Source organism: Emydura macquarii, unplaced genomic scaffold (assembly GCF_026122565.2).
Source record: "Emydura macquarii macquarii isolate MOO-44397 ecotype Brisbane River unplaced genomic scaffold, CSIRO-AGI_Emac_v2 contig_705, whole genome shotgun sequence".
NCBI lineage: Eukaryota > Metazoa > Chordata > Testudines > Chelidae > Emydura > Emydura macquarii.
Window position 1 is genome coordinate 10,282,883 of NW_027130842.1, and position 19,934 is coordinate 10,302,816.

At 41.4% G+C, this 19,934-nt stretch overlaps 1 protein-coding gene across 2 annotated transcripts in view; it reads left to right on the forward strand.

The window, feature by feature from the left end:
- The window catches only part of UST (uronyl 2-sulfotransferase), a 261,999-nt gene that overhangs the window by 144,890 nt on the left and 97,175 nt on the right, over positions 1-19,934 (forward strand). For both annotated transcript variants that reach the window (XR_010918659.1, XM_067542379.1), the window contains exon 5: positions 13,781-13,934. Coding sequence is in view for 1 of the 2 variants with exons in the window: in XM_067542379.1 (XP_067398480.1) it covers positions 13,781-13,934 (154 nt within the window). In the remaining variant the exon portion in view is untranslated. The remainder of the gene's footprint in view (positions 1-13,780; positions 13,935-19,934) is intronic.

Genomic DNA, 19,934 nt, shown 5'->3' on the forward strand with positions numbered 1-19,934 from the left:
TTATAGTTGTAAAAGGTGACTAAATCCAAGCCGGTGGGGGAGAGGGGTTTAAATGTGAATCCTCTGTAGTCTATTCATATGTAAGTGTTCTTCTATCACCTTTATCATGCACATTACTATCTACTCATCATTCCTTAATTATTTTCATTTTATAAATGAAACCCTTCAAACAAAACAAAGTTATCTTTCAGTTTAAAAGCCATTGACCTTCATTTCTTCCCGCCTGGGGCAGGAACCTGGAAGTGGCCTTTTTTTTCTTAGCCTAACACAACATGGCCAGCCGTGGCAGAAACAGCTTGTGTTCAATTTAAAAACGTCTTAAAAAATTGCTTGAGGGTACGAGAATGTTTCGGGTCAGGATTGTTAGAGGACGGTGCTGGAACTTGGAAGGAACATATTTGTAGCTGTCATGCAAAATACTTTCTCAATATTTTATCAGATCAAAGGACCACAATACTGCAAGGATGCAAACATTTTCTTGTTAAAATCTCAGGTAATTTCTCAAATATAAATATAAATACATATACAATTTCCTTTATGCCACGTTTTAACTCTTAATTTCAGTGTCCAGATTATTTCTTTGTGGCTCGAATCCGGAAAAGTGTCAGGGCAGGGGAGAAAATTAACCATAAACATTAAAACAAAGCCAAAAAAGTCATTATTTAAATAATTTACAGTTCTAATACACTTTGCAACTTGAAAATAGGCATACATAAAGCATGGTTTGAAAAGCTTACTTGACAGTGTTCTGGGAAGCTGTCACTGGCAAGTGGAAGGAGGACAGTATCTTATGTTATTGGACCTGCTTCAATAAGGTACTTAAACTCATGCCTAACTTTTATGCGAGTAGTGCCATTGAAGTCAATGGGCTATTCATGTGCTTAAAGACAAGTATGCACTTAAGTCCCATTCAAACCTCAGGCTTTTCTTCTGCAAAATGTAATCTTTTAATTAAAAATAATGTAGTCCTTCTGGTTGTGAAGGTAACCACCTAATGTAAATAAGTGCACATTGCTGTCTTCCTGAGTATTTGGACAGCTGTAGTACTGATAGATTACACAAGCAGCAGCAGAGTGAAAATGGCAAGAACTCAGGTCAGTTTTCATTTCAGAACAGAGAAATTGATGAAAATCAAGACAATTTCATTCATTACTTTTTGGGAAGATTCTGAGAGGCAGCAGGGGAATGTACACAAAAAGGTGGTGGTAGAACAGGGAAAAGAATCTAGATCCCTGGCTAGCAGGCCTTCCTTCCAAGTGCATTATATGCTAAATAGGAGTCACGTTAGTGCAACTATGTACAGGGAATGAAACCCTGCCCCTCTCAAAAAAACCCACAAACTGTGTGTCTAGGTTGAGGAGTGGAGATCCTTCTTGCTCCAACAGCAGCCTGGAAGCTCGGTAATAGAATAGCGAAGATAACTTGCTCCTCACTCTTACCCATCTCCCAGTAACCAGGAGGCCACGGAGAAAGGCAGAGGGAGAAAGAAGGCTTTGTTCTCCATTTCAAATGATAGAGTGAAGGCTTGAAAGGTATAAGAAATATACTATCTGAGACTGATATGAGACACAGATGACTGGAAAAAGGGTTAGGAACTCCACCCTGGCGAGAATCCTTGGTGCTTCCTAGGAAGAGGGATTGGCTTCTACCAGGGAACAACTCTTGGACCTAGCTAGGGACCTCCCACCACCCATAATCCTCTGTATTGGCCTATTAGGTATTGGTCATGTGTTTTTACACTCTGAGGCAGAGCACAGTTAGTTTTCCCACCATATTTTTACTCTCTCACTTTGGCTTTCTTGGAGATTGCAGAATTTCTTACAAAGTCAGGTCAAATTAAGGGAATCATATGGCTTAGAAAGTCCTGGCTGGGCTATTCTGTAGAGACAGATATAACTAGTGAGTGCAATTTTGAATGAACAATTCTTCTTCGAGTGCTTGCTCATGTCCATTCCGTGTTAGGTGTACATGCGCTGTGTGCACTGTTGCCGGAGATTTTTCCCTCAGTGGTACCCGTTGCACTGGCTCTGTGCAGGTGTAAGAGGCACTGCTGGCCCCGCATCCTCTCAGTTCCTTCTTATTACCCGTGATGATTGCTGGAAAAATTCCTCTTGATTCGGCCAGGTGTTTTTCAGTGTTTTTTCACTTTGTATCTTAGTTCATTAGTCTTACTTTAGTTGTAGTGTAAAGATTGTGAATAGTACTAGTATGGATAGTTAGAACCCCTGCTTTATTGTTGAGGGGCTTCCTTTGCCCCTGGGGCCAGGCATGCCCCGGGCTGCAAACCTTGTGCCTCCTGTGGCAAGCCAATGACTGTGAGCGACCCACACTCCAGTTGTCTGAAGTGTCTGGGAGAGGCTCACATAAAAGAACTGTCAGATTGCTGGGACTTTAAGCCTCATATGAAGAAAGACAGAGAGATTAGGTTGAGGATTATCTTAATAGAAGCCGCTCTTAGACCAGCGTCTGAGTCAAGCTGCTCGGATTTGGCACTGAGCACTTTGGCCTCAGTACAAAGTGCTCCTCCAGCACCGCCCATGTCCCATCACCATTCCCCATCTCCAGTCCAAGGGGGAAAAAAAAAGCGTTCTGAGAGAGGGTGCTCTCCCGTGCCAAGGAAAGGCAAGCAAGGGAAAGGCATTGGAGTGCAACCCATGCCAAGCCACTCATCCACCCCTGGTCCCATGGAGGCACCATCGATTCTGCCCAGAATGTTGAGTCCAGTGCAGGACCCTCCGCCAACACCAGGATGTCATCGCAGTGCCAGCAGAACCGTGGTGCCTTCAACCCCGGAGGCCTGTGCAGCAGCCAGGGACTTATTATCGCTTCTGGTACTGCTGACTCTGATGGGACAACCACTAGCTCCAATGAGCACGAGCAGGAGAGAACATGGTTCTCCGAGCTTCTTCCTGGCACCAGGACCTTCAGTGCCTTCCAGGGGCAAGCCTACCCTACAGTCTTCTATGAGGTCATCTCCCGTCCAGCACTGGTCCCTGGACTCTTGCCATCGAATGGTGGAAGTGAGGGGTACTGCTCCCCCATGGTCACCTTGGGAGGACTCTGAGTCTGAGGTGGAGCCCTACACCCATCCCAGGAGCTGCCACCGGTACTTGTCTTACATGCTGCCGGATCCCCGTGCGGGTCCCTCTGCGTACCTGGCCAGGTTGACAGTGGCCTATGGCATGGCTGTTCTGGAACTCGGGGGGCGGAGGGGGGTTCCCCTGTACTGGGTCCATCATCCCGCCGGTCATACTTGGTTGCTTCCAGGAGGCATGCCCCCACACCGCTCCACTTGACACTGAACTCTGACTATTATACCAAACTCGATACACAGGATGTTGGCCCCATGGAAGTAAGTGAGGCTGAAGACGAGGAAGGAGCTGCCCTCTGATACAAACACTTCCTCCTCCTCCCCAGCCAAGGCCATCTTGGAGCTGAGCAGCCTTCATCGTATCCTGGACCTGTGTTGCCTCTACAGTTATCTCAAGAAACAGGTTCTACATGGTCTTCCTAGCCTCCATCATCCCCTCCCTGGATCCAGGGGCCTGACATGCCATTCTCAACTTTAAAGATACTTTCACATTTCCATTTTCTGTGGCTACAGAAGATTCCTCAGGTTTATAGTAGATCAGACTCTTTACCAATTCACCATTCTCCCCTTTGGCCTGTCTGGAGCCCCCCGGGTTTTTATGAAGTGCATGGCATTAATAGTGGCCTTCCTCAGAAGGCGAGGCATTCAAGTCTACCCATACCTCTATGACTGGCTGATCAAAGGTCACTCAGAGGCTCAAGTAAAGAGCAGCATCTCCCTGGTTCAAAGCACCTTCTGAACATTGGGCCTATTGATAAACGAACAAAAGACTCTCATTTCAATATAGAGAATAGAGTTTATCAGGGCAGTGCTCAACTCGACCCAGGCCAGAGCCTTCCTTCCAGAGGCTCGATTCCAGACAATGATAGACCTGATATCCAAGGTCATGGCTCACCCAATCACAACAGCCTGGGTTTGCCTCAAGCTCCTGGGACACATGGCTGCATGCACTTACTTGGTACGGCACCCAAGGCTGCTGCCTCAGACTCCTGCAGATGTGGCTAGCTTCAGTGTACTTATCAAACAGACACCACCTAGGTGCTTACTGTGCCAGCCCCAGTCATCGCCTCCCTTGACTGGTGGAAGGTAACAGTGGCAGGCATCCCTTCTTTTGTTCCCGCCTCCCCCAGCCATCAGTGTCCCTAGTGTCAGATGCTTCAGACCTAGGTTGGGGAACCCACCTTGATCGCTTCAGGACATAGGGCCTGTGGTCCCAAGAAGAGCTGTTCCTGCACATAAATGTCAAGGAACTCAGAGTGGTCTGCTTAGCTTTCCAAGTGTTTCTTCCTCAGATCACAGGCAAAGTAGTACGAGTACTGACAGACAATCCCACAGCCATGTTCTATATCAACAAGCAGGGAGGAGCATACTTCTCCGCCCTGTATCAGGAGGCCCTCCATCTATTGGACTTCTATGTGAAATACTACATCCACCTCGAGACTTCCCATCTCCTGGGAGCCCAGGATGCCCTGGCAGATCTTTCTCCTTTTACCATGAGTGTTCCCTTCACCCAGAGGTCACCAGGTTCATCCCCCGAAGGTGGGGAGGGATCTCCCCAGGTAGACCTGTTTGCGATGAAGCAGAACAGGAAATGTCATCAGTTTTGATCACTGCTCAGGTGCAGCTCGGGCTCCCTCTCAGACGTCTTCCTGCTTCCATGGACAAAGTTCCTAATCTGCGCATTTCCTCCGGTTCCTCTGGTGCACGAGGTCCTTCTGAAATTCAAATGGGACAAGGTGAGAGTTATTCTTATAGCCCTGGCATGGCTGCACCAACACTGGTTGGGCACGCTGCTAGACTTCTCAGTAGCAGCCCCACTATTGCTCCTATTCTTCCTGGACCTGATCTTGCAGGACCACAGCCATTTACTCCACCTGAACCTTGGGTCCCTTCACCTGACTGCATGGAAGCTCCATGGCTGAACTGGAGGAGCAAGCCTGTTCGGAACAAGTTCAACAGGTCTTTCTGGGCAGTAGGAAGCTGTCTACTACAGATACCTACCTCACCAAGTGGAAGCAGCTCTCGATATGATCGTCCCAACAAGGCCTTTCTTTGACTCGGTCTTCCCTTCAGTCTATTCTAGATTACTTGCTCCACCTAAAACAGCAAGGTCTTCCCTCACATCTATCAAGGTGCACCTAGCAACAATTTTGGCCTTCCAGCTGCCAGTAGGTCAGTTTTCTCTCATGAGATGTCAATCTGCCGTCACTTGAATTCTGATCTGTCTTTCATTTCCTTCTCAGTAACACTTAGGAAACTGCAGTGACTTTTTGAAAAATTTAAAATGATTTTGGTTTCCATTTACATTTCGCAAGTCCCCCTCCTTGTGGTTTTCCCGTTGGTTGATTTTAATGTAGTTCCTGATACCGACATAAGTACATTTTTGTCTCTGTCTCCATCATTCATCAAATATACCATTGTGTGAGAGTTTTGTTTTTCCTTGAAAAAGTATTTTTCAATAGCAAAGAAATTATTTAACAGTAGTGCTATTATTGTTTTTTTAAAAGAACAGCTAACGCTGATTTATTTATTTATTTATTTATTTAATTAGCTAGAGAGGGAGGCACTGCAGAATACAGTACTGCTATTAGGTCTGGATGGTTTAACTCCCACTCAAAAGTAAATTCTGAATTACTACTAGAAATAAAGCATGCCCTCTGATGGAAACAGTATAAAATCAAAATTCAATTCAGATAAGTCCATAACTCTGTTTGATTTCCAAATAGTATCCACGTTCATTAGTGAAATAATATTGTTTTCATACTTCCAAACATTGTATCCTTCAAAACAAAACAAAAACAGTGACCCTTTCCTCAAATTATAGTAGTTGTGCTACAACTGATACTATCCTTTGAAGCTAAAAATGTAGAGCAGTTTGACGGAGGTGTTAGAATATCTCCTTTTTTTGATTGAACTGCCTTTTTTTCCAACTCAGAAGCAGTTCAAGAGTTGAATTTTAAAATGGTTTGACATTCCAGCATTTTTTGTTGTTGTTGTTGGGCTGCTCTATAGTGTGTCACGTGTGTATGGCTTTGGGACTGTGATTTCACTTTGAAGCTCCTTTTGTTTTTTCATCTAGGAAACTGAAGAGTGCGTATAAAATCATGTAACACTAATGCTCTTTCTTTCTCTCTCTCTCTCTTTCTTTGTTAGTTGACTAGTTTGGTGCAACACTCAAATTCATCAACTCGAGTCGTAGAATTCTAAGGCTCTCCATTGCCCTGGCATGAAGGAATCCCAAAAACTAGGCCTTCAGTCTAGCAGCAGAGCAGAATATAATAATGCTGTATTTGTGATAACGTTTAGTTAGCCTAGTCAGGAGTATCCCTAGATAATATTATTATAGCAATACCTGGAACAATAGTTAACATTGCTGAGGCATTTCTATTCTAAACCCTGTTTTCAGTTACTCATAACTGTTTAAAAATGTCACCATTTAGAATGACATTTTCTAACCCTAGTCTCTACATAAAACAACATTTATTTTCTATTTTGGGGAGGAAGTGTTAAACACTTAAAGCTGAATTTTAGTACGAGTATAGTTTCAGAAAATTATAGTTTCTCCATTATAAATAATTAGTGCAACCTTTCAATGAACAGTTCTGCAGCTGAAATGGCTGAGAATACAGAAAGTTAAAATTCAACAGAGAGATTCCCTTAATTGAAAAGAAGTGCCTTTGATTGTTCTGCTCAAAACTGATTGAGATTTGGCTGACTTGAGAGGCTTTGAAAGTTGCACTTTGCACGCACAAGGTAATTTCATTTAATCAGTGATGTGTTTGAACCATAACACACCAATGTTAGGAATGGAAGTAGGTTATGCTATGCATATCTGTGCAGCTGACATGACTGTGTACTGAATGTGCACATTTCCTCAGGTGAAGAGTAGTGTGTGTGTTGAATGAGCCACGCTTTAGCGCATAGTAGAGAGCCAGAGTATAAAAGCCCTAATTCATTCACTGCCCATTGGCTTGCACAGTTTAGTTGCAAGAGCACTTACCTCACTGGATGCACACCATGAGTGGTGTAGGGTATTCTAATATTATCCAGCTAATGGATCCAGATTTATGGATTTTTTCTCCTTAGGACACCCCCAGAGAATGGCATTAAAAACTATGTTAAGAGAAAAGTTAAGGCTGTAAGTCAGGAAATGTCAAAGATAAAGTTGCATACACAAGCTTAAAACTATAGCTTTTATATATAGTCATTATACACATTGTAAGACATTTTCTATCACCTTGCAAGGTCCATCTTGTAGCATGCATATTGAATGAATGGCCACAAAATGCTACAGTCTCTCTTACATCTTTTTTTCTTTTCCCTTTTTGATCTCAACCTCTTAATGACGGTATCTGTAACTTAATGGAAGGCTCAGCACAGCTATCATGTGCTCTTTGGCCTTTTTGTGATCCGGGACATTTTTGAAAAACATTATGTGGGATAAGGCAGTGTGAAGGGGCTTCCACTCACTGCACCGCCTCCTTGTGTCTGGGTCTGAGAATTAGCTTTTGCCCCATCTGGTATCCCCTTCCTTTGATTGCTTGCACTGTGGCCCCTCTGGCTGTGACAAAGGGTACTTCCTCTTTGTGACTCTGTCCCGTGGCCAAGGCAATATACCCGCCCCTCACGGGGGTAACAAACTACCAGTGGACAAGCTGTTCATATGCTGTCTTGGCAGTCTACGGTTGCAACCTCAGGTCCTGTGCCACTTTGCCAGTGGCTGGTAGGAGAACCCAGGTCCACCCATCACTCTGGCTCAAGCCCAGGAACCCTATGACTAGCAACCTAGGTCTGCTCAGTCTCAATCCCGGTTGTCATTTCCCTTAGCTCTTACTCCACCTCTCTCCCCAACATCCATGGAGCACTTGCATGTGTTCTGTGGAGAGCCGGCTAATCACATGGTAGTGGCTCCTTATTTCTGTGTTGCTGTCTACTAAAATGCTTGAAGACAGCTAAAAACACGCTAGCTAATATTCTACTTAAGCATTTGCTTGCCACGGAGATGTTATGTAGTCACAAATGGGAAGGGGTAGCAGTGTCCAGAAGACAATAGTAATAATTGTTCATTTGATTTAATGTTTGCAAAACTACTATGGTGTCCTCAGTACTGTACAAGGCATAAATGAAATCCCATTCTGTGGCTGAGGCACATACAGTCTAGGGCTTGTCTACACAGTACGTTAGTCCACACGAGTAGGGTGTAAATTCTAGTGCTCACTAGGACGTTATGCACTAACTGGTCCATGTGGACCCTCTGGCATGCCCTGAGAGGTCTGTGGTGAGTGTTAATGTAGTCCCATTTCAAATCGTTCTACATCAATGCACACTTTGAACCTTTTAGTGCATACCGGCAGGGCCCACATACACATGCTAGTGTGCACTAGAATTTACACCTCAGCTGGTGCACAGGGATGCACCATGTAGATAAGTGCTAAGAGGGGAGGGTGACTTCGAATGCTTTTTAGTGTGATCTTCTGACTGTTTGGTACACTAAGCAGTTTACATATTCCCAGAGGAATCACTGTGTTTTACGATGACATTTCCCAAAGTTGTGACTCCAGAAAATGATATTTCTGGCACTGATAAAGTAGTGTTGCCAACTCTTGCAGTTTTATTGTAAACCTTGCACTATTTGATGAGTTTTTTCTTAAAGCCTCTCCCCAAAATTTTTTTTCTATCCCTTGTGGTTGTGGAGAAAAGCCTGCAAATGTGATCAAGTGTAGCTTAAATTAGGGCTCAACAAATTTGTTTTGGAGCTAGGAGCCAGACGATGTGGGCTCAGCGGCAGGGTGCCCTAGCCGGAGCACAGCAGCCGCTCTCCCCCCCCAGCCCCGCCCTTTCCCCCGTCCCTCTCCCACAAAGTGGGCTCAGTGGCGGGGCGCCCTTCCGGAGAGCAGCAGCTGCTCTCCCCTCCTGGCCCTGCCCCTTCTCCCCGTTCCTCTCTCACAACATGGGCCCAGCAGCAGGGTGTCCTGGCTGGAGCACGGCAACCACAGTGCTCCCCCCTCCCAGCCATGCCACATGGGCGCAGTGGCGCCCTGGCTAGAGCGCAGCGGCCGCTCCCCCCAGAAAAATACAGGGCGCCAGACTTAAATTTCTAGGCGCCACGGCGACCTGGCTCTCGGGGTTTGTCGAGCCCTGGCCTACATGCGCAAAAACTAGAAGGCAAATATAAAGCACACAATTAAAAAAAACAAACAACTCCTCATGATGTTGGGAGCCTGACTTGTGATTTTGAATGCTTGAGGTTGGCAGTACTGTGAGTGGCAAAATGCTATTCTGAGGATTATGTTCATTATTCATAGAGGAACAATGTGAGATTGAAGCACATCTTCTTTGAGGAGGGTCCTCAAAGCCTGCAACATCCCTTGCTCACCTCTGATATACTGATGGAGAACAGGTTTACTTTACCAGAAATGGATGTTGATGCTCGGCATTGCCGTATCCCCCTATTTCTAATTCTGTATATCAGACTTCGCCTTCAGAAGATTAGCTTTGATATAATTTAGTTTTTAGAAAATTTGAAGCATTTACCTGTCATAGTTGTTTGAGTTAACAGTGCCTTTGTGCCATCCTCTTGTGAAGCCCTGCTCCATGCCTGGTAATGTGACATGGCTCAACAGTCCCATGATAATGCTACAATTTAATTAAATCTGCAATGTTTCCTGGGCAATTATGCTATTAACATTATTGATTCTTGGCCACACAAAGCCGTAAAAAGCGACTGTGTTCTCTTCTTAACAAGAGTTGTATGAGCCAATGCAGACTGGTAGTGACTGTCTGCTCTCCATTACAATCTAACTAATTTCTACTAAAAACGTATTAATTTACATACAGGAATTTTTTAAATTAAAAGATTAAGATGTAGCAAAAGTTCTTGTATAGGTGAGCCTGGGAATATTGTTTCCCTCAAGGAAGGCAGTTTACCTGTAAAGATGAGTAAGCCTGATTCTTCCTATGTGTACTTTAGCTACTGAGCTGGTATACAAACCTGCCTGAAATACAATGGCTAGCTCCCCCTAGTATTTAACCTCACCCGGAAACAAATGGAATGAAAGTATATAAAAACTGAGAGAACCTCTCTACTTACTGGTAAATGAGCTATTCTCCATTTAAAAACCAAACAAACCAATCACCAGTTGTTGTAAATTATATTTGATCTGCTAGCAGATTTCAACAAAGCTTTCATTCAAACAAATAAGAAAATTTGGAGTGCACTAGAAATTCTTTTTCCAAAGGAAACTTGCAGCACTTGGCACATTATTCAGTCTTCTAAATTAATTTTAAGATTTTGACTACAAATATTTTTTTCTCAGAACAAGTAGGTGTACTATTGATGAGCGTAAGTATCATGAATATTTTACAGCCATTAATGCCCCAAAATCCAATGGTTATTTTGATGAGTATTCATAAATCATAGCTGCAAACACAACAGTTAAAACTATGGTATAATATGCAATTAAACCTAAAATAACTCGGGTAGCACAGGTTACTGCTAGAGCTACTGTATACCACATTCATCAGTTAGGATTAGCAGTTAAGTGTAGAAATAGAGGAGCAGGTCCCCAGCTGGTATTAATTGTCATAGCTGCATTGACTTCAGTAGAGCTATGACAGCTGACACCAGCTGAGGCTGTACCCCAGATTGTTCTAACATTATTGCAGCTGGGCCCTACAATGATCAGGTGCCTTGATGGTTGATAGTCTAATCTTAACCCCATGGAGGAAAATGACAAAGCTCCACTCATTCAGTCCCAGGAGAATATGGCTGAGCGTTACTGTTTGTTGTGTACGTCTCAGTACATGTTCTTTGTGTATGAATAATAAGACATAATATATAATCAGAGCTAAACAATTCAGGGTGTATGAGTACAGCTGAAGAGTATTGTTCATATGGCTCGGCTTATATTATTAGCGAAAAGCCCTCATTCTGAAAAACCTCAATTGGAATATAGGACTGCAAGAGACCTCCTGGGCCATTGAGTCCAGTCCCTACTATCGCAGGCATCCCTGTCATATAATCCCATTCAATAATTTATCAAGCTCCATTTTAAAACTAGTCAGGTTGCTTGCCTCCAGCATTCCTGTTTGGAGGCTGTTCCGGAACCTCAGTCCCCTGATGGTTAGAAACCTTCTTCTGATTTCCAGTCTACATTTCTTCAGGGTCAGTTTATGCCCATTTGTTCTTGTAACAACATTGTCCTTCAGCTTAAATTGCTCTTCTCCATCTGTGGTGTTTACCCTCCTGGTGTATTTATCAACAGCAACCGTAGCCCCTCTCAGCCTTCGTTTTGCTAAGCTAACAAGCAAGTCACTTTTAGACGCCTCTTGTATGATAGGCCATCCATTCCTCTGACGATTCTAGTAGTCCTCTGCACCTTGTCCCGTCTGAATTATTCATTCTTGAATAATATTTACTTTGATTTTATTAATGTTTATACTATATAATATATATACATAAAGGATGATTATATTGAGTTTACTTCGTTGACCTTTGTTGTTGCTGTTAATACCCCTGAAGACCGTGTTTCCAGAAAGCATTAGGTTGTATCCTGCCAGGCAGCTGTTGCTTACCATGGACATTTTCATTCTGGAACTGAACAGTTTAGATAATCATGTAAACTAGCTTACAATATTTCAAACTCCAACCTTCTGTCAGGAAAAAATGCGTATCTGAATAAAAGTCAAAACAGACTTAATTTTGAAAGAGGGCAATGCTCATAAAGTGCTCTAATCAGGAAGTGTATTCTAAATCTGGAAGTTCAGTTTTTTGTTGTCTTTGCAATTACAAGTTATGGCACTGAAGCTGCAGAAGTTGATCTCAGATATCAATCCAACTGCTCAGATGCATAAAGTTAGTCATCTGTATAAGCGCTTGCAGACTTTACTCACTGCTCTGTGGACACGTACAAACCATGTTGGTACAGACTTTACTCAATGCATTGGGAGAGCCTATAGAATAAATATCAACTAAACATTGCTGAACAATTTTTTATTTCATATTATTTTTACTAAAATTCATATTTTAAAAACTTTTTTGCTGGTTCCGTGTTATACATAAAGCGTTCCAACATTTCATTCTCATCTCGTAATTTATTTATCATACTCAGAAAAATGAGAGGTATTTCAAGATTAGATTTATTTCCCTCTTGTTAAATGACAATTGCAATTTTCTCTCCTCTCATCAATTTCCCCCCCTGAAGCTTTAGGTCCCAATTCAGAAAAGTATCCTTATTCACAAAATCATTTAAGCATGTGCTTTTGTTCTGTCAAACTCAGTGGCACTTAAGCACCTGCTTAAGTGCTTTCATGAATCAACATGTCACTTTGCAATTCTTTTTAAATATTAAAACATTCCCCTATCCTTAGTTCAGGAAAGTTCTAGGTTGGGGCCACCCAAGGAATACCTCTCCCCCAACAGGCTCTAATCCCATTTTGCTGTCCAGAGGCTTTTGTAGCCTACAATATCCCCTTTTCAACTCAGATATTTTGGCTGAGGAAGGAACACAAGCAACTTTCCTTCTCTCTGTATTGGGTTGGTAAGGTAAGCCTGTTCTCCTGAGTATCATTTCTTGAATTGAGAACTAAGTTTTTTCCAGCACACTAAAAACAAAAGATAGGGTAGAGAGCCAGCTGCCCTACCTCCCTTCTTCCTTCCCCCCCCCCCCCCCCCAACACACACACACACACACACACACACACACGAAATCAGAAATGAGTGGAGGTTGTAAACCATTACCTCAACCCCTGGGAAGTGAGAAAAGAGAGATCCCATCTATTGTCAGAGTGGAGAAGCAGTCCTGGTTTATGACTTCATCTACAAGATCTGGGGGCTTAGGTTGCATTTTGCTTTTGTTTTATCAATGGTCCCAACTTCCTCTTTCCCTTCCTTTTCTTTTAACCCCGATATACCGGTGATTCATATCTTAAGTTCTTTGAGGCAGGGGTTGTCTTGTTCTTTAAAAACAAAAACAAAACAAAACCCTATATAAAGCGCCATGCAAAGTTAAGGTGTTAAATAAATATTTAATAACCATTAACAGAAATCAGGAAAAAAGATTTGTATAAGCCACAGCATATGAAAACAAGGGGATTCCACCCACCTTTGTGAAAGCATGATTTTAGCTCTTTCACTTTTTCCAAGTGAATGCTGCTGGAACAAGATTGAGTGTTGCAAGCTGGCATCTTTCAGGTCATCACCTTTGTTGTAAAGATGAAGGTGATTACAGGGCTACCTTGTAGAACTCCATAGGTTGCATTTTGCTTCCATTTTGGCCACCCCTGCTTTAACAAGATTTCCCAGATGGGAAATGAGTACATAGGAAAAGAAATCCAAGGAACCAAATTTAACTGCAGAAAGTACTTTCACTGAAAAATTCAGGGAAAGAGCCCAGTAGCATAATAGTTGGCATAGTTGTTCATCATTGTAGGTGCTTTTTTCTCTGACAGAACTGTGTGTATATTACTACAATATTGGAGTTTCCTTCCAGCTTAAAGGGGCCTGATGCACTCTTAGAAGTAGCTGAGGCACTCTTACCCTTGATAAAGGCCTTAATATAACTTCTAATCTTGTAGCAGCTTTAAACTGGCAAAGAGAACAACTTTTCTAAGTACAGGTGTATTTGATTATGAAATGTGATTTCATGTCTGCAAACCTCTAATAAGATCTACACATTTCCTCCCCCCCAGGTTTGGAGGAGAACAGCCAGTGTACATCAATATTATTAGGGATCCTGTCAACCGATTTTTATCCAACTATTTTTTCCGTCGATTTGGAGACTGGAGAGGGGAGCAGAATCATATGATCCGCACCCCAACTATGAGGCAAGAAGAAAGATATCTAGTAAGTTCTTTTAAATTAAAGGCTGTTAACAAAACACTTATTTGTTCACCATCCAGATACATAATTACAAAAATTGAAACAGGATGCTTGGAAAGTTGAAGAATAAGTTATCTGCAGTCTCCTCTCAGTAATTCCCTGGTATAGGGCTTCAGGTTAACTTGTATAGTCTTGAATTTAATCAGGCTATGTAGTGCATACGCTGCCTTAATCAGGAATATATTTATCTAACTATTTGTAGTGTTAGAGAGAAAGATAGGTAAAGTAATATCTTTTATTGGACCAATTTCTATTGGTGAGAGAGACAAGTTTTCGATCTTACACAGAGATCGTATGCATTCAGCAATGGAAGATATCGAATTTCTTATGCTAACTGTCAGCTCATTCCAGCTACCATTGAAGTTAATTGACTTAAGTTCCATTGACTTAATTGGCGTTGGATCAAGCTCTGTATTTGTCATGTTAGATATCTAAATAGCTTTTAAGACTGAGACCAATAATGTCAGTCATGCAGTTTCACTAAAGTGCTTAAGAAATTTGGGTGAGCCTAAAAATTTCACATTCTTGCTGTAAAGCTAAAGTAGACTCAAGGAGTTGCATGTGTTTCTTTCACATACTGATCTGATTCCAGTTCTTGTTTTTATTTGTTCAGCTTTCTTTGGTTACCTAAATGCTACTAGTGGTTCATCTTTTGTTCTGTGGAAGATACGGCTGCTAATTTTGTCTTTTTAACATTGATATTGAGTGTGCTCAGCAACTTGAGAATAGTACAAACTGCCTGAGGTGACATATTGCACACCCATATCCAATGTGTAGTATACACATATAATGGCCCAGCAAAGACAAAAATATAGGGTAACATCCTGTCCCCATCGCACTCAATGGTTAAACTCTAATTGGCTGCAATGGTGCCAGCTTTTACCCATGGCTACCTACCACATTTGGTGTCATTAGATATAAATAATTAAATGACAATTTGAAATTACTCTGCTTACAAGTGTTAGAAATAAGCTTTGGCCTATTCCAGCACCATGTAAGATTGCTGCTTATTGGCACATGGGTCGGATTCAATTTGGGGATATTTAATTCTTTTTCCAGAGCTATGCTTTCCCTCACCAGCTTGAAGTACCACGGTGCTTCCTTCAAAGTTCACAGACAACCAAGGAAAAGGATCCCTAAGGCACATTTGTGACAGGACAGCTTGCTGGTTTATTATGTGACTTTATAGAAAATGGCACAAAATCAAAATAGATGAGGGTCTAGAGAACTACAAGAGAGGAAAATGGTATAGAATCATAGAAATGTTGCAGAGGGCTGGACAAGAAATCATCAAGTCCAGCCCTCTGCACTATGGGAGGACCCAAGTAAACCTAGACCATCCCGGACAGGTGTTTGTCTAACCTGTTTGTAAAAACCTCCAATGTTGAGGGTTCCATAATCTCCTTGGGAAGCCTATTCCAAAGCTTAACTACCCTAATGGTTAAAGTTTTTTCAAATATCCAATGTAAATCTCCCTTGCTGCAGATTAAGCCAATTACTTCTTGTCCTACCTTCACTGAACATGGAAAACAATTGATTGCAGTCCTTTTTATAGCAACCCTCAACATATTTGATGACTTTTATCAGGTTTCCCCTCAGTTGTCTTTTCTCAAGACTAAACATGCCCACTTTTTTTAACCTTTCCTCATAGGTCAGGTTTTTTAAACTGTTTTAAGCATTTTTGTTGCTGTCCTCTGGACTCTCTCTAATTTGTCCCCATCTTTCCTAAAGTGTGGCCCCCACAGTTGGTCACAGAACTCCAGCTCAGACCTCCCTAGTGCTGAATAAAGCAAGACCATTACCTCCCGTTGCTTACATATAACACTCCTGTTAATACACACTAGAATGGATGTGAAGGCCAAAAGTATAACTGGATTAAAAAAAGAATAAGATAAATTTAATGAGGATAGGTCCATCAGTGGCTATTAGCCAAGATGGTCGAGGACACAACCCCATACTCTGGGTGTACCTAAACCTCTGACTGCAGAAACTGGGACTGGATGCCAGGGCATGGATCACTTGCTACATTTCCTTTCTCTCTCCATTCCCTCTGAAGTATCTGGCACTGGCCACTGTTGGAAGACAGGATACTGGGTTAGATAGATGATTTGACCCAATATGGCCATTCTTATGTTCCTATGAATTATATTAGCCTTTTTCACAGCTGCATCACATTGACTCTTTCAATTTGTGATCCACTGTAACCCCCAGATTCTTTTCAGCAATACTATCGCCTAGCCAGTTACTCCCCATTTTGTAGTGGTGGATTTGATTTTTTCCTTCCTAAGTGAAGTCCTTCGTTGAATTTCATCTTGTTGAATTCAGATCAAATTCTCAATTTAACAAGGTTGTTTTATATTCTAATCCTGTCCTCCAAAATGCTTGCAACACCTACCAACTTGGTGTCATCTGCAGATTTTATAAGCATACTCTTCACTCCATTATCCAAATCAATAATGAAAATATTGAATAGTGCTGGACCAGGACTGACATCTGGGGGACCCCACTTTATACAGTATCCACTCCTAGTTTGAGAACGAACTATTGATAACTACTCTTTGAGTACAGTCTTTCAAACAGTTGTGCTACCTTCCTTATAGTAATTTTATCAAGACTACATTTCCCTTGTTTGATTATGAGAATATCATGTGGGACTGAATCAAAAGCCTTACTAAAAATCAAGCTATATCACATCTTGTGCTTCCCTCCTATCCACTAGGCCAGTATCTTAAAAAAAAAAAGAGGCAGGGCAAAGAAGTAGATGAGGTACAAGGTATGTCCTGTACCCTTCAATAACCATTCTAGATGAGATCAGTTTTACCTAAACAAGGTTACGTTTTTTGCATATAGCTGAGCTAGGTGGTGGTTGTTTTTAGACTCTGTTACTTTTGCCATATGGCTGCTTGGAGGTACTTGCATTAGAGAGCTTATTTGTTTTTTTAAATAGTTAATTATACTTAGCCTTTTAAAATTTTATCACATCTACTATATAATTAAAAACTCATTTGTAAGTGGTGAAAGTATTTCTGCATTTACTGCATGTCTCAGGATACTAAGAGGCCTCTGAGTCAGCTTGGGTCATTGTTGACACCCTCATGATTGCATTTGGAAGGCAGACTAATAGCTTTTCATTATGTGTGCAACATGCATGTGTTTGTGTTCCCTGGTGTGTGTACAGGACAGAACAGTATATAGGAAAGTATATTTATATTAAAAACTAGTGTCATCATGCCTTCCCTTTAGAAAAAATAGGAGATTACTAGTACACTTTGCCTTCTCCTGTCATTTTAGTGGGAGGTATGGTGAAATGCACCTCTCTGCTTAAAAACAGGTGGGTATTTCATAAGACTTCATTCAATTTAACCCATTCTTTAAAGCTTATAATTCACCAAATACATGAAGTTTCAGTATATTTACTTCCAACAGGGACTACTACAGGATTGGAACTTCATAACCCCATATCATTCCTTAATATCCCTCTTGTTTTAAATGTTAATGGCAGAATGGAAAAACATGACCATCTTTGTAATCTGGCAAGTTTATATATATATATATAATGCGCGTGTGTGTGCGTATGCACACCATGCAGTGTGGTCCATATATATTTGCATGGAGACAGAAGTTATAGGCACAAGAAAAACCATTATAGCAGCAGAAGGCCAGTAAAATGTTGGTGTCAGTAGCCCGTTGTCTTCCTCAAAGAGCATTTTGTTGTTTTAGAGACACTGTTTTTGTAAAAATTAATTTGTTTTTTGTTTTAATTTTCACTTTTCATAATGCTGTATTAGAAGCCTGGAAACAAAATTTTCCCCTTTTGGATTCTGTCCTCCTCCTTTTGGCAAACTTTGATTGTCAGATGTCTTATTCAAAGAGGGTGGTTGTTCATGTCTGAGTAATGTATAGGCCAGCTGCCAGTGACATTCTTTTAACAAAAGTCAGTTGTTCAGCATGTTAAAGATTTTTGAAGACATGTTGTCTAAACAAATTTTATAGTATGTAAGTGCATCTTAATCCTTTCCTATGTAGTGCAAAGAGGTATATATTTATAATTTTAATTGAGATTTTGGGTTTTATGGCTGCTTCAAAATCTGCTATATCAATTACTTGATCCAGCTATGAAGAAAATAAGCATACAGATTTTACTCCTGAACATACAGCATTGCAGCCTATTAGCATACTACTGATCACTGGGTAGGTTTCTGCCTTCAAGTCCTCCACATTTACTTCCTAAAGATTTTCTTTGGATGAAAACTAGTCATATAGTGTGTGTTAAGGAGGCCTTTTTTGTTAGGGAAAAGTGGGAGGGCTTCAGAGGATCATCTTAATTTTGGGTAACTCTCATAAAGTGCTTTAAACATAGAGCATTATGTTGTAAGTGAGCTACTCCTGTGGTAGTGGTAATGTTTGTCATTGTGCTACACATAAACAACTTGGGATGGCGTGTGCCTAAGCACGTAACCATGTGTGTATGTGCAAAAAGAGAGGACACAAGTCAGGTGGACAGAAAAAGTTTCCCCGTTCCCCTTCTCTTAGGCCCCTGAACAGGGACCAGGAAGAATACCAGTTCTTGTATTCCATGTATATAAAAACAAGGAGAGTCTAGCACAGACAGTAATTTTAGGCTGCCAAAATGGGAGGGAGCTGCTGGTTGGGCAGAAAGGAGTACAGGGCTGTGGTCCCAAGCTCAACCTTCCCTACCCCCTTTTTGGACCATATAAAATTTTGTATTCATGTACCAGATACAGTACAGGAAGCTGCTGCAATGTGAGTCTCTCCACACAGCTCAGCCGGTTCTTTGACTTCATCTGCAAAGACCATTGTCTCTGCTGAAGTGAGGTGAACTGTCAGTCAACTAAACATGTCAGTCCTGGGCTTCTCCAAAAGTAAATAGTACTGATGTTTTAGTGTGTGTGACAGTATATTGGGAAATGGTCTGAAACCACCAATCCCACTTCAATTAGGATTTCAAGCACATTCATTTGGGAACTTTCCCACCTTATGTTTCCATAAAATTAGAAGTTCTTTTGATCCCTTCTGGCCAATATCATTTGCCCAAATGTATTGATTCTGGAAGCATTCAGTTCAGTCTAAATAAAGCAACTACCCCATTATCAGCACAAGTAAGGCAGCAGCTTTTAAAAGAAAAACTCCATCCATGGATTTAGTTTAGGCCCCAGGCCTGAGAAATCAGAAGATAAGGACATCTCCCAAGGAATATAAACTATTATAAGTATTTGAAAACTTTGGATTACAATTGTTCTTTCTAAACCTCCTGCTGGTGATGGCCAGCATTTAAAAACTGTTGGACTCATTTGTGCTATGAGGAGTATGAGAGACCAGATATAAAAGAGATGTAGGGACCTCTTTTAATACCGGTTTAACAACCTTTGATCTAAGGGTCAAATGCAGAAGTAATGTGTGGAGTGTGTAAGTTGTATGTTGTTAATTGGGCTTCAGGGAGTCTAATGGAGCCTGATTCTGAACTCATAGTAGTTATATATAAATGTTAGTGTAACTTCTTTGACTTCAACAGAGTTACTCCTGATTTATTCCAGTGTAAGATCAGAAAAACCCTGAGTCCAAAGGCATAATTTGCATGCCAAGCAGCTAGAAAGGGGGAGGGGGGGACTAGTCAGAAAAATAGAGCCCAAGAAAGGGTAATTTAAGATAATACTCTGCCACTTATTTATAAAGTTTAATTATAACTCCCTGTTCTTACACACACACAAATTTCTGAAAACTTTGGGATGAAATCCTCCATACGTGGTCTCTACCCAAAGGAGAATATTTTCAAAATTTTAAGCAAAACTCTTAATCTTTTTCTTTTTAGTTTAATAAAGTTAAAAATACATATTCTTTTCCTGTTTTAAAGAAATTCTGAGCACATTTTTAGGCCCCAGTTCGGCAAAATCTTACTTATACAAGTGGCCCCACTTAAGAATCTTTAAATTAAACCTGGGAAAA